Consider the following 15,832-nt stretch of genomic DNA (forward strand, 5'->3'; position numbering starts at 1 on the left):
GTTTTCAATGCAGTCTTTCTTCTCTTGAAAAATTCTCAATGAAATAAAAGGGGAAAGCTGCTCCTTCTTCAGAGAAGTGACTCACTCATGTTTTTGATTAAAGGCAAAGAGCTTCCAAGATAGTAGATATCTTATTAATGGTTACACAGTGTCACTGCGGTAGCACTGCTGCTTCACTGTTCTGGTGGCCTGTCTTTGTTCCTGACCTCCAGGCTGTCTGTGTGGAGTTTGCATGTTCTCCCTGTGACTGCATGATTTTCCCCTAGGTGCTCCAGCTTCCTCCCACTGCTGGTTAATTGGCCACATCAATTATACCTAGTGTAGATGGGTGGTAGGAGAATTAGAGTTGGCTTTGCTGTCATTGGCAAAAAAGACAGTTCTGATGACAGGTCATTAAGTTGAAACATTAACTGCTTCTAACCACATTGATGTAACTCCTTTAACAAAACAAGGTCTTTTGCGAGTCATTATTGAGCAAATACGATTCCGAGCCACTTAAGGAGACATGACCAAAGGTTTGGTCAAAATGCTGCATTTTAGAGTTTTAAAGGAGGAATGAGGTTTTGAGGTGAAATTTCTGAGCTTGTGAGTCTTGACATCTGAAGAGACCGCTACCACAAATGGAGTGATTAACTTTAGGAAAAGGAAGAATTCAGAATTGGAGAAGCTCTGGTACACCAGGAGTAAAACAGAAAATGCTGGGAACACTCAGCAGGTCAGGCAGCATCTGGAAAAAAAGTTCACATTTCATGTCTGGGACCCTTCATCAGAACAGAGAAAGAGAGAAAAAAAGTTCATTTATTGGGAAGATTGGGTACAACAACAAAGGGAATATCTCTGATGGAATGAGACCAAATGAGTTAATGTAGCAGTTAGAAGCAGATTTATGTTTCTTTTGAGTGTGCAGCATGTTAACAGCAAGACTATGGGACATTACTAGGAAGGCGATCTATACTAGTGGGAAAAAGAAAAACTGAGACAAAATGATGACAGGTAGAAATGGCCAGTTCAAATACTAACAAAGACAGGTGAGTTACCTTGAGTTGGAGAATTCAATATCTAGTCCGGAAAGCCACTAGGTGCCCTAATGGAAGATGAAGTCTTGTTCCTCAACCTTGTGATAAGCTTCAGGGGGCCACAAACACATCAGAATGGGAGTGGAAAGGGGAATGAGGAAAAAGAAAATAGAATATGATTGTCTTCATCAGGACAAGTTGAATGAGATTTGAAACACTACTGAACTGAGTATTACAGTTTACGTGTGGATAAAGAATGAAATTGCTTATCCATGAATAGTTTGAGTTTTCAGCCTCAGTAAATGTCAAAAGAAAATGTTTGACCTTGACTGTACAATGAGTATACAGCTGCATATATTATTTGCAGTCCTTTGAGTGATTGCAATGCTGGTTTCATGTATCTTGAGTCCAGTGGAAGCTCTTTTGAAAGGAACAAGGTATCACAAGGAATAGCTTTCCTGTTCCTTTTATAATTATAAAATCCTTTGTTGGATACAAAGCAATCTGGGATGTCCTGAGGCTGTTGAAGGAAAAGCAATAATTTTAAATGATAAAGTTTTAATAACTGTGGGCATTTACGGCTAGTTCAGCATTTACTACCCATTGCTAATTAGCCCTTGAAGCAATTGCCTTGCTGGGTCATTTCAAAGGACAGTCAAGCAGTTGCTTAAATGCCCTGCAGTGATCACTCAACCACTGATGCATTTGCCTTGCATATAGGGAGTCTTGAGCAATGACTTGGGAAATTTAAGGTGCTGCTTTTAAATTTAGTTATCCATCTCTGAAGAATTTGTTTGCATTTATTATCACTACTTTAATCCAAGAGTACAGAACACAATTTTAAAGTATTGATGTACTAGATATTTTAGCAAGTAACAATCATCCAAACTTGAGTAAATATGGCAAGTAGTACCAAAGCTAGAACAAAGTGACTTTTTTTCCCCATTTTCTTTTGCCTGACTTTCTCAGCTAAGGTATAATTACACTCCAGTCTACCTCATTGAAAAAGGTCATAATTCATATGTAAACCTCTAGAATGTAAATATCCGCAAGCAATTCAGTGGAGCATAACTGCTGAGCCTGTCCCCAGTCAATATTGTAGATATGCCATTCTAATGGCAGTTTCTGGAAAGAACTCGGGAGCAGAAACTACATGATCTTTCTTTTGATTGTTAGATTTTTAAATATTAAGGGATTAGTGCAGGGCAGGTGGTGCTTAGGTAACAGATCAGCCTTGATCTTAATGAATGGCAGAGCAGGCACAAGAGGCCAAATGGCCTGCACCTCTTCTGTTTCCTATGTTCTGTGTTTATTCTTTCCTTATTGTGGATGGGTTAGCAATCAGAGGATGAAACGTTGTCCTGGACTTCACTTCCTAAAAGAGAGGTGGTAATAAATTTACTTGAAATTTTCGAAGGGAATTGGATAACTTAAGAGGAAACACAGAGCTATGAGAAAAGAGCAGGGTGAGGGGAGGTGGGATAGGTTTGATAGGCTGAATGGCCTGCATTAGGCTGCACAGCTCTTTGATATTGATATGGACATTGAAGTATTCTATTAGAATGATCACTTAAAATCAATTAACATAGCAATCCTTGGGAATTAAATGGTGAGCCATCTGCTCTGGTGCTCAATTGTAAAGCTGCTATGTGTCTGTGACTTGTCCAATATTTGTTACATTTGTGTAAAGTTGCAATTTTTGTGAAGTTTCAAAATAAATTACGTCTGCTCTGGCATGTTTGATGGTTACAATAACTTTTAATTGACATGCCAGGTGGTATTTTGTCCATTAATCTAGATTCACATGTAATTCAACCAGCTGCTCTACCTCATTTTACATGAATTTTAATCTAATTCTCTCCCATGGTTTATTTTCATTGCAGAAAAACCCAACATGGTTCCTTAGACCAGAGTTCTCCACCTCAAAGCAGCATGTCTGCCTCATACAATCAAACAGTCCTAGGGATGTATGATCCAAAAGATGACTTCCCACTCAGAAAAACAGGTAATGTTGCATTGAAGTGCAAAATTTTATAAAGCAAGTCAAGTTTACTTGTGTATCATGTTTTATTTTTGGAAGCAAAGCTTTCTTCCTGTATCAGGGGTATTTTCCTATTTTCTTTTTGTTGGAATGCTCTGGTTTAGCTAGAGACAGGAGGTTCAGCAGTAACTGACTAGAAGTACAAGCATAAGCACAAACACTGTCGCTTCAGTAAAGTGCAGAGAGAACTGACTTATCAGAGTTTTCACCTTTTGGATAAAATGTTAAACTGGGGTTGCATTAGCCATCGTTACTCAATTTTGTCCTTCAAGTGCTTTATTGCTCATGTGGTTGACCTATACAGTCTTGACTTAAAGAGGGCACCTCTTGATTGCAGCGAGTTGCATTTGCATCTACTATTTAATTACTGGCCTTGATTTTATTGGAATAATAATTCTTAGCAAAAGCTGGTCTCCTTCATAAAATTAGCCACCTTGCCAACTGTTTACTTCAAATGATCTTGACTCATTGGTTGAGGCTTTAAATGTTTATGCCAAGGAATGTGGTATATTCCTTTGTTCCTCCTTACTTAATTTACAGTAAGATATGTTTATAATATGTAAAAGTGCCTTCCTGTAGTATATGGATTCTAAGACTAGACTAGTAATATGGAAGCCTGGATTAATCATACAGAAAATGGGAATTCAAATCCAATAAGATGTTTCAAGAATTTGAATCATTTTATTTTTAAAAGTCAAGAGAAAAGATGGCATCATGAGTTATTTTTCTCTTTCATAAAAATCCAACTTCACTGATTTACTAATAAGCTTCAATAGAAGGTTCCTACCACTCTTGTCCCACAGCAGCCAACAAACCGCTTTGTTATATTACCAATTTCTCAGAGCAACTGGGCAATAGCTGCTTTGCAATAAAGAATTGCAAAGCAACTATTGAAAATGAATTTTACAAATCTTTTGAAAGTATTATGCCATTTCCCATCACAACTTGAGTACAGTTACCAGTTAAAGTGGGCCATTCTTCTAGTTAGCTCTTTGCAATATGCACTGCAAGATGTTAAAAATAGCATTGATTTTGTCCTATTTCTGCATTTTGACCTTTTGTTTGACTGTAACTAGATGGCAGAATAGCACAGGTCTTCTATCTCTTGGTGAAAACTTTGAAAGGAAGATGATTTATTAATACTATTCAGACTTGAAGCATGAACAGATTATCCTTGCTCTGAACTGTAGTATAAAACATCTGGCCCACAAAAGGACAAATCCAATCTGCTCAATCCTACTTCATTAGCCTGCGATTGATCATTAGCAAAGTGATGTCAATGCTGGTAACAATCAGCACTTACTCATCTGCTCATCAGTGTTCAATTTGGCTTCCATCTGCACCCCTTACTTCCACTCCTCTCTTCAGACTCACTATAAATATGGGAGGGAAAACTGAATTCCAGGAGTGAGATGATTCTAAGTATGCTTGAAATCAATGAGGCCTTTGACAGTGTTACACCAGGAAATCTAGTAAAACTGAAGTCAGGGAAGTTGAGGAGAAAGTCCTCCATTGACTGGATTTATAAGTAGCACAAAGCATGATATAAAAACTGAAAAGGCTGGAAAAATTCAGCAGGTCAGGCAGCATCTGTAGGAAAAGAGGCAGTTAATGTTTTGGGTTGAAGACAATCAGAATTGAGTAAGAGTGAAAACAAACTAGTCTAGGTAACAGAAGTTGAGGGGGAGGGCCATGGGTGGAACAAAGGGAATTTCTGTGATTGGGGGGAAAATGCGAATACATTGAAGTCTAGGTAATATTGTATAGTCTGGCTAGAACATACAAAGGAAAGAAAAAAGGAATGGCAGCCAAAAACAGCATTTATTCCTTGCACCTCTGCTCTACCCCTTCTCCTCTGCTCTACCCCTTCTCCTCTGGTTCTCACCTTCCACCTCACCAGCCTCTGCAATCAAAAGATCATCCTTCACAATTTCTGCCAGCTCCACTGAGATTCCACCCCTCTCTTTTCAGCGTCATCTACTCTTCTGTCCAAGCTTACTATTATCCATTGTGTGGCACTTTCCTTTGCAATATCCAACCTTTCATCTCTTCCCTTCCCATCACCCAAGGTCCCAAATAGTCTTTCCAAGTAAGGCAGAGATTCACTTCTTTCTTCCAATCTAGTGAACTGCATTCAGTGTTTACAACTCCCCTCTTTTTTTTCCCCTTGTTTTGTATATTCTGGCCTGAAACACTAATTTTGTTTTGTCTCTCTCTCTGTCTGTCTCTCTCTCTGTCTTTTCAGGTTCCAACATCTGGAGTTTTTGCTTATTGACCTCTATTTATAATTCCCAGGATCCTGATTATACTTTAACTACTTTGTCAATTTCAACAAGCTATGCACATATACCCACAGATCTTTCTGTCCTTGTTTCCCTTTAGGATTGTGCCCTCTGGTATCTATTGCATCTTCTCATCCTTTCAGTCTAGAGATAACATCCTCAGCACTAGGTTTCATCTGCCACCTAAGCTCTCATCCTATCAGTCTGACTATATCTTGTTAAAGTCTATACCAGAGATGTTCAATGTCCCTCTGTTTTCTCTCATTTTCAGATTTCACAATAATGCCTATTTATACAGCCAAGTAAATAACATATCAAGGGAAGCTGTGGTCCTAGTACCAACAGAGGCAAGCTCCATTGAATGTTCCCTTCCAGTATGGAAAAATAACCTTTCACTTTTGTACTCTGGTTCTTGTTATTTGGACTATTTTTTATTGGTGCTGTTATAGTACTTTTTCTTCCATTGGCTATCCTCTTGTGTGTCATCTTTTCAAACTCCTTTTCTAAGTCCATATATACCACACCACCTGCATTTCCCCCCCATCAACCCTCTCTGTTTCTTCATCAAAAAATTATCAAGTTACTATAACTAGTCACATTTATCCAACTGCTAATTCTGCTAACTCTGTCCCCGATTAATGCTTCTTGAACTGATTGGTCTGCAGTTTTTGAAAACCAAAAAAAAAACTGCAGATACTGGAAATGTGAACGTGCCAGCTGACGTGCTGAATATTTCCTGCATTTTCAGTTTTGAGTTCTTGCCTATAATTAGTAGCTTATCCCTAAATCCTTATTGGCAATGAGTGTTCTAGTCCTCAGGTGCTTCCGGTCAATCCTTAAATGTTTTGAGAGATTATGACCAAAGCATTTGCAATTTCCTCTCTTTACAATTTCCCTCCTTTCTACCCTCCACATCCGAGGATGCATTCAATCTTCACCAGGTGATTTATCCACCAAGTACAGCTGGCCTTTGTATTACCTCTTTTGGAAAAAAATAATTTTTATATATATATAGATAGACATAGACATGGACAGACTATATATCTATGTCTATCTAGGATCTCAGTAATATTTTCCTTTGCTGAGATTACAGGGGTATCTTCCTGATGAAGACTGAAAGTACTCATTTATTATCTTTGCCTGTATGAGTAGACTTCCATTTTTGGTCTCTAATTAGACCCATCTCTCCCCTTACAACTCTTCTTATTCACCAGCCTATAGAATATTTTTGGTTTCCTTTTATGTTTGTTTTCTTTTATTATCTTTTGTCTCTTTGCTTTCACATCCTTTTTCCCTCAACTTTCTGTGATTGTGCCTAATCTCACATGCATTACATCTTGGCATCACTGCTCTTTTTTAATGCACTATTTTTCTCTCTGGCCATTTATAGAGCTCCGGCTGTAATTTTCCTTTCTCTCTATGGGAATGCACCTACACTGTAGTTAAAACATCTCCACTTATAGGCCTTCCATCATTCCCTTACAGTTTTGCTTGTCGTGTATTGACTCTATCCAGGCCAGATCTGTTCTTGTACCATTGCAGTTTCCCCAGTTGACTGTTTTTACCTTGTTTTATTTTTTCCATAACTATATTAAACATAATATTATGATCATTGTTACCTACATCCTCTCAATGATACTTATTCCATTGGACCTGCTAATTTCCTGAAACCAAGTCCTGCAATGCCAGCTTCCTTGCTGGGCTAGAAATATCTTAATCAGGAAAGTTTTCCTGAACATATTTCAGGACAATTCTAAACAGATAAATGCTGCCCTCGATTGTTCTTGGACATCTCTCAAGGTACTGCAGTATTCTCCTTCGTCAATACTGCCACCTACCCCCACTCCCTCCTTTCCTTCCTTCCCTGTCATTTCTATACAACTTGTATCCAGGAATATTTCAAAATCATGCCTGCCTTTTTATTTAATCCAAGTTTCCGATATTGCTACATTAAAATTCCTCATGGTTAATTGCACCTGCAGCTCACCAGCCTTGTTTAATACTCTTCCTACATTTGCACAGATGCATTGTTAACCTATCTCGGATCTTGTACTCTCTCTGTCTTGTTCTAAAAACAATATTTTTTCAGTATTATTTATCTCTTCCAGTTCTTCATTGCTTTTTGCCTCAGTAGTGCTGTCTTCCTGTCCCCTCCCCCTTGCCAAATTAGTTTAAATTTCATTCCACAGCACCACCCGATCTTCTTGTGAGTGTATTGATCTCGGAGGTTTCAGCCTGGACAGATCCCAATTACCCCAGAATGTGTCCCAAAGCATCAAGAATGTACACCAATTCCTCTTGCATCATCTCTAAAGCTATGCATTTATCTGTGCTATCCTCCACTTTTACACTCATTATTAGTTCCTTCACTGTTTATTAGTTTATGGCAATTTTAGACTTTATCGACATTCTTGATTTCCAGTGTGTTCAACTCCAAGTGTCCTTATTTGGGCTAATATTATGCTGTGGATTTAGATGAAGAATATTCACTTAAGCCAATAAAAAGGAAGCCACTTGTCCCATAGGTCAGGTCTGAATTTGGTTGCCAGATCTCAGACGAACAAGAACATTGCTCTCATTCACTGCACAAGATGGGCCACCTTATTGGGTTTAAAAACAATATGTGTTTTGTAATGTATTGAAAGCATCATTGTGTTGCAAACATTGAAAATTAAATGTAGGCAGATGTGTTTTAATTATAATTCATCTTTCCCTCTAACACTTATGACTGTTGAGTTGATAGCAGAAAATTATGCACATCACAAACTGGACCTGTTTTAGTCCACATTGGGGTCTATTTCTGTTCAAGTCTACTCTAGATATGCCAGCACAAAAAATCTTCTAACATACCAGTGCATTAACAAGGAAGTGCTGTGCTGTTGACAGTGCAGTTTGAGACATTAAACTGCATGCCCTTTTGCTTCTTCAGTTGGACATAAAAGATCCCATGGCAATATTTTGAAGTTATCTCTGGTTAATACTTGTAGCTCAATCAACATAACCGAAATACATTGACTTGTCATTACATTGCAGTTGATGAGACGTTTCTGTGTGCAAATTTGATGCCTAGTTTCCAACATTGCAACAATCACTGCTTCATTATTTCATTCTTTGTAAAAATGCTATGGGACATCCTGAAGTACTACATACATGCTACCTGAATGTAGTTCTGTCTTTTGGTTATATCCCTTATCATTTGATTACTTTGCACATTTGGCTTGTATTTCAGAATATCATCAGTGAAGAGCAAAGCATAATTATGAAAATCAAAAAATCTGCAGATGCCGAAATAAAAACAGGATAGGCTGGAAACACTCAACAGGTCAAGAAGGATCTGTGGAAAGAGAAACAAGAGTTAATATTTAATGCCAAAGGCCCTTTGTAAGAACTAGGAAAGAGAAAAAAAACAAATTAACTTTAAGTTGCAGTAAAGGTGGGAGAGAGTTGGACAGAACAAAGGGAATATCTCTCGTAGAGCAAGGTTAGAATTGCCGTGGGCATGTTGTTGATGTAACCTGGTTGATAAATTAATGAGGGCAGTTGGAGCAAAGTAACACAAATCAAGAAACTCAAAAAAAAATTGAGACGAGAAAATACAAAAATGAGAAATACAGAGCAATAGGGAATTTCAAACAGGTCAGGCCACGTTACTGGAGAGAGAAAAGCTGAACCAATGTCACAGATGGATGACCTACACCAGAGCTCGCCAGTTCTGATACAGTTAGAGAAAGTGAGTTACTTAAAGTTGTTCAATTCAATATGGAATCTGGAAAGCTGCAATGTGGCCAGACAGAAGATGAGGTGCTTATGCTAGGGCTTGTTATAACAGTGCAGAAGACAATAGCAGACAGATCAAAATGGAGTGGAGAATTAAAGAGACAGTCAAGAAGGAAGCTTGGGGTCACCACTGCCGATTGAATTCGGGTGCTCTTCAAGGCATTTGCTTTCTCCAGTGTAATGGAGACCACATTGTGAGCACTGAATGTAATACACTAGATTGGAAGAAGTGCTTCTTCACCTGGAAGAACTATTTGGGTATCTGGAAGGTGTAAGGAGATGAGATAAAAGACCTGATGTTGCATTTCCTATGATTGCATGGAAATGGTGGAGATGGAGAAGGTGGAGATAGGGCGAGGGAATTACAAAAGGAATGGTCCCTTTGTACTGCTGAAGGGGGAGGGGAAGGTGTGTCTGGCAGTGGAATCATTTTGTAAATGGCAGAAAATAGTCTAATTATGGATGTTTTATGGCATTAGTAGCTTTTGCTATTTTCATTCATCACTAGTTTGGCTACAATTCAGGCTTTCTTAAAATGGAGGCTCTGGATTTGTTTTAAGTGCACTGAAGTTGAATTTTCAAAACACGCCTCCATTTAGTCAAAGAAACCAATATGGTGCTAAGTGGAAGTTTCCTTTCACTGAAAATATCTGCAAATTTATGCCAATAACACACAAAGAATGAAATGCATCTTTGGAGCAAATTGCAAAATAGCAACACATGAGAAAGGCTTCATGTGGGTGGGATGCAGGACTAGTGATCTTGGAGCTCAATCTATTGAATCATGCTGAGGAAAATTTGTTATATTTTCACTTTATTAAATAAGTGCATACCATTCTGTTTAAGCTTGATTGGGAAAAGTGTAAAACAAAGTTGATTAACTCACGTTATTTTATCTTTTCCCTTGCTTTTTAAGTTGTGTTTTTAAGTCTTGAAATGATGAAAAAACAAAGCATAAATAGCAGTAATTCACTGCATTGCATGAATGTAATTTAAAAATAGTTTTTTTTCCTTTGTATGCTCGGCTGTTATGATTAGATGGTAACATAATCCCAATTTGTAAAGCTTCTATCTTGTACAGCTCACAATCCCAAAATGACATTCATTGGTGAAGTGAACCCTTAATCCTGGTACTGAACCAATTTGGTCTACGTTTTGTAAAAGGGTTGGCATGCCAGAATCCAGAACACACAGAATTAATGCTTTTGATTAGTTGATCGGTTTTGAAGTTGGAATTAGAAGACCAGATGAAATTTCTAATGGTGTCCTTTCTTCAAATACAGCTGGCAGTAGTATGTACATATGAGTGAATTGAATACAATAAAGCAAGGGAATGTTAAGTGGAAAAATAATATCTGTAGTATTTCAATTGCCTGCCTAAGTTAATGTGGCTACACTGAAATATGCACTATACTATTAAACTGATAGCAGCATCATTGATCAAATGCTGCAGATTCCAGTTATTTTAACTCCTTTGAGTTGAAGTTGCATATAGCCAAACCAGAATGGGTGCCAATAAAGTTGTTTGACCATGCCTGTAATCTGGCAGAACAGCCAACGCAAAGTCTTGTTGTATAAGTAATAAATGTACTTGGAAATCTACTAGCTAAAAAATCAAAATATTTTTAAGTACTTTTATTTATTATATAAGACTTTGTATTGGCTGTTCTGCCAGATTACAAGCATAATCAAAAAACTTTATTGGCACCTATTCTGGTTTTGCTACATGCAGCTTCAACTCAAAGGTATCTGCAGCATTTCATCATTGATGCTGTTATCAGTTTATTGTTACATACCAATTTCTTTCCAGTTTTTGGATCTATGAAATTTAGAAATGTTATGCTCCATCTTGCAGGGGACATGTGCTAGCATCTTTTTAAAAATAATGGTAATCGTATTTTGAAGAGAGAAGTGCATTTGAAGTGGAGTGAGAGATCTCACCATAGACAGCACAGACAAGAGAATCCTCATCCAGTGGAAACATTATCCCTACATCTACCTTGTCAAACCCAAAAAGGTTCTTGTATGTTTCAATGAGGTCACCTTCTGCCCTCTGTACTTGAGACTACAGGCCCCATCTGTTTCTCTCTGACAGCAAACATGCCATCCCAGGAATCAATCTGGTGAATTAGTAAAGAATTAACAAAAACAGCATTTTAAAGCTCCCTTCTCCAGTAGCACATATTCAACTAAAAGGAATATAAAGCTTAGTGAAGCTTTCTAAGATGTATCCAGCATTACCTCGCTTCTTTCTCTCCTGCAGAATATGTCTGCTTAAACTTGCAGACAAACATCCCTTGCATTTGGGGGGTGGAGGGGGGTGGGTGTGAATGGTATTACTGGTAGATTCAAGATGGAGTTGTATATTTTGTTCATATCATTCCCTCTGTTGTGAGTATATCCTTCCTCAGTTAAGAAGATCAGACCATCAGACCTATGCACAGTATTCCAGATGTGATCTCACATGGGTCTTGTATGATTGGAACAAGATGTCTCTGCTATAGTACTCCAGATCCTCTTGCAATAAAAAAACCAAGGTACTAGCTGCCTTTTCAATTGCTTGCTGTACCTGCATTGTTAATGTTCAGTAATTTGTGTACTTGGACATTTGGGTCCCTCAGAACACCAGCACTTTTCAGTCTCACCATTTAAAAAATACTTTGCATTTCTATTTTTTTTCTACCAAAGTGAATGAACTTGTGCTTTCCCATATTACATGCTGTCTACCATATTCTTCCTCATTCACTTGCCCCCAAAGCACCTCTCCATCCTCCTTGCAGCCAGCAATGGCACCCAGTTTAGTAAAATCAACAAACATTGATATTTTACAGTCGATCCCCTCATCCAACTCATTGACATAGATTGTGAACAGCTGTGGCCCCAACACCAATCCCTCTGGCACTCTCCTACTCACAACCTCCCAAACCAAAAATGGCACCTTTTTTCCAGCAAGTTTTCTTTCAGTCTGGGCTTCATACTCAGTTGATAGAACTCACACTTGTGTGCCAGAAAGTTGTTGGTTCAAGTCCCACTCCAGGAATTGAAACACAAAATTTTATATAAGGCTTCAGGGCAGAATTGAAGAATTCAAGGAATGCTTTGTTGTTGGAGGTTATGTCTTTCAGATGAGATGCCAAATTAGGGCTTTGTCTCCTTACAGGTGGATGTAAATGTTTCTTACATTACAATGGTGACTATGTTTCAAAAGTACTTAATAGTTTGCAAAGCCATTTTATTTTTCTTAACTTGCATACCATTTCCATAAGTAACTGAACTGAAGTCATTCTCTTTTGCTCATTATCTTATTGTGTTAATATAACTTGCTCTATAATTCAATTCCATTGTAGTAAATTATTTAAGTAACTGAGAAAGTATATGCCTATTTTTACTCTCATCATTTCAAAAAGTGAAGAGTCTGTGCACCCTATTTACTCAATAGCCTCCTCAGTTTATTTGCAGGAAGAAATGGAGAAGCAAAAGTTAAGGTTAGATACTGTTCAGCATGGTATTTGTTTAAGAAAAGTTGAAACTGCCAGATAATTTAGCCCTTTAAGTTATCTTTGCAGTTTATTTGTCTGCATCAATAGAAACTTTCTTATTCCATGGTGAGTACTTTACATGTGTTTTGGGCTCATGAAATCCATTTACAGAAGGACTAAAACCTACCCAGCCCCGGAACATCTATTTCTTTGTTTGCATTTTTGTTGAGGAAAACAATATTCTAAGCAATTAGCATATTGTAGTAAAAATAGAACAGTACCTGTTACATTTGTATTTCAAGGGACTTTTAGTATTTCTACCAGACTAACGTAATCTTCAGAAATATGAAATTAGAAAATGTGCATTATTTTTAATAAGTTTACCTCTGTCATACTGACTTTTATAGAAAATAACACTGCCCACTTCTCCAGTTCACAGTCAGTGAAGAAGCAACCTCAATATTAAATCCTGTTGAAATTATATTTAGGTGTTCAGGTTTACCAAGAATTATATTGTAGACAAAGTTCTATTCCCTCCTTCCACCTCCCACCCCCACTTGCAATTTTGGAACTGCTGGCAGCTGTACCATTGCTTTGAAGTGAACTAACTGATGTTAATTTTTTTGGTGGTGCATTGTTCCACCAGAAGAGTTAGGAAAGCCATACTTGGCTAAAATTTGAGCACTTGTATTTACTGTATGCTGTTTGGTGAAACAGCCTATATGCAAATCCCCTGTTTTTCCCCTTCCCCCTCCATACTCACATGCCTTCATAGGGGACCCCAATGTGAGTTTTTTGAATGGTATTGTAGCAATGTAAATAGGGAGGCAGTTTCTGCAACATGCAACGTTCGAGCTGGCATTGCATGTTAATTTCCTCTAGTCATTCTGCAGTGGGAATTTGCAACCCATCACTCATCACTTTCATTTGCTGGATCCAACCTAGAGAAAAGAAGTTACATTGGTCCAGTGGCAGTGGAGATCTTGGTTGATGTTACCATTGATTAAGAGGGTAATACTGTTTCTGGGTTTCATGATACTTGATATTTCGAGTACTTAATATGTTAGATGTAGTCTACTCTAGGTATTAATGAATCAGGAAATGAAAATAGACTGGGATAGTGAAATTTTGTGAGAGCTTAAAATAATTTGACATTAATGGTGCTACACATATTGATCTTGAATTGTTAGCTTTTATATACCCCTCCAGTCTGAACCTTTTTTATCGTGTTCTCATGGCTATTTTGGGAAGCATGAAAGAATGGACAGTTGGGGACTGGCATTGCTATGTATAAAATCAGAATAGTATTTTGTTAATGTTACTCTTAAGGATTTTTCTTAATATGTAGATTTTATGATTTAAATTACATGATAGCTGTTCAAATTGTGTTTAGTGCAGATTTTAGTGGTACAGTATTTCAATTAGGTAATACCGATTAGATGTATCAACAAAAATGAATGAAAGCACCCTAGTTGTAAGCAGAAAAATTAGAGGCTTTTTGTATAGGTCACCACTGTTTAAGAACAACAAAGCTTCTGCCATTGAAAGTAACTGAAATTCAAAGGAAGCTGAAACTGCTTGAGTGGGCTGGCACTAAGAAGCCTGTAATTTGTGTAGCTGCTTTGTTGAGCTTAGCATTAAATGTTCTGATTCTTGAGATGAAGAGGTGATCTTTGTCATCTGCCCACACACGCTTCCTGTTGAACAGCAGACCAATCACTCCCGCTCTGACTGCACATTCATTGTCTAGCACCCACGCACAATCAAATGGAATATTCTTACAACTTGCCATTAAAACCTGAATGCATACTGAACCAAAGGGCCATGTAATTGACTAGTAATTCACTATGGGAAACGAGAGGTTTCCTGAGCAAGCACTTGAGAGAAAGTGCACACAATATCTTCTTAAGGCCCAGAATACAACTGTTTTCGTTTTGTTGTTCAGATAATGATGTAAAGGGGTGATAATTATACAAAAACATTTTTAATCATGCTCACTTTTATAGAAGTGATTTGTTTAGAACTGGAGTCATTGGATATTTCACTTGTGTTGATTTTAAAATAAGGTGGTTGGTCATCCCTGACTTCTAAGGTTTTTTTTGCTAACAACAGGTCTTATACAGAATTTAATAATCTATAAATTTAATTGCTTATGCACAAATTGTAGGTTTCCATTCATTTCCAGTACATTTGTGTTAAAACTCAAAATAGTGCTGTTTAATTTGAAGTATAAGTTTTTGACTATTGTCAAAATGTGAAGAAGTTACAGGTTTCTTAAAGTTGCAAAATTCATTTGTTTTTATGATTAGATTTCAATTTGAGTTTGTAGTTTGGTAATGAATTTAATATTACCATTTGAATGCAAGTCGATATTCTGTTATCAGAGGAATGCCATTTAAATGGAACCATTCATTGACAGTCTGCTCATTTTGCCAAGGCTGTTTCCTGCAGCTTTCTTTGTATAAATGAATTTCATTCCATTCTGTACTTAACACAGAATATCACATGGGTACATGAATGTAATACTTACAAAGGTATTGGATATAAACGAATACGGTTAGAGCATTGAAATGGAACACAGCAAACTTAGATATTCCTTTTGTAAGTTACATTTTTGAGTGATGTTAGTATTTCTCCAGAAATGAACCCTCTCCCTTTTCTGATGAGGGTGTTGCAGGATCCTTCACCATTTGAACACAGAATGTTGATATTCTTTGTGGCCCTACATGGAATGGTTTACAGTTCAGGTGTCACATCTAGCACAGCTCCATATTCCTTTAATCATCTCTGTCAAATAGTGGAGAAGAAAAACATTATAGTTTTAAGTAAAACATTTCAGTGATTTGCTTTTGTCGTACCTAATGAACCATGATGACAACGCAAATAGATTCTGACTTAAATTTAGAAAGAGAAGGATGGTCATTTTCATAATTTCTTTGCTGAGCAATTTTTTGAAAGAAGTTAAAAGCCACTTAAAAGTGGTCCATTTAAAATTGTTAACGTTTGGATTCTAGAGATAGATGAGTAGATTTTAAAAACTGTTCTAGATTATGTCAGTTAGCTGAGTTGCGTCAAACTAACTTAAGCTGTTGTGATATGTTATGCAATTACTGATCATCTTGCATGTAAATTAAATTTACTTGCCTTACTGGGAAGTGTGGGTTCTTTTCTGTTTGGAGTAAGCTGTCTACAATTGCAGATGGACTAACTTAACTTTTCTATTCTAATATGTGACTA

At 37.3% G+C, this 15,832-nt stretch overlaps 1 protein-coding gene across 9 annotated transcripts in view; it reads left to right on the forward strand.

Moving 5' to 3' along the window:
- Positions 1-15,832, forward strand: part of hdac4 (histone deacetylase 4) — a 317,998-nt gene that overhangs the window by 194,344 nt on the left and 107,822 nt on the right. For all 9 annotated transcript variants that reach the window (XM_052044275.1, XM_052044186.1, XM_052044757.1 and 6 more), the window contains one exon: positions 2,900-3,021. In XM_052044275.1, the coding sequence (XP_051900235.1) occupies positions 2,900-3,021 (122 nt within the window). The remainder of the gene's footprint in view (positions 1-2,899; positions 3,022-15,832) is intronic.

The sequence above is a fragment of the Pristis pectinata genome, chromosome 1, assembly GCF_009764475.1.
Source record: "Pristis pectinata isolate sPriPec2 chromosome 1, sPriPec2.1.pri, whole genome shotgun sequence".
In the NCBI taxonomy this organism is placed as follows: domain Eukaryota; kingdom Metazoa; phylum Chordata; class Chondrichthyes; order Rhinopristiformes; family Pristidae; genus Pristis; species Pristis pectinata.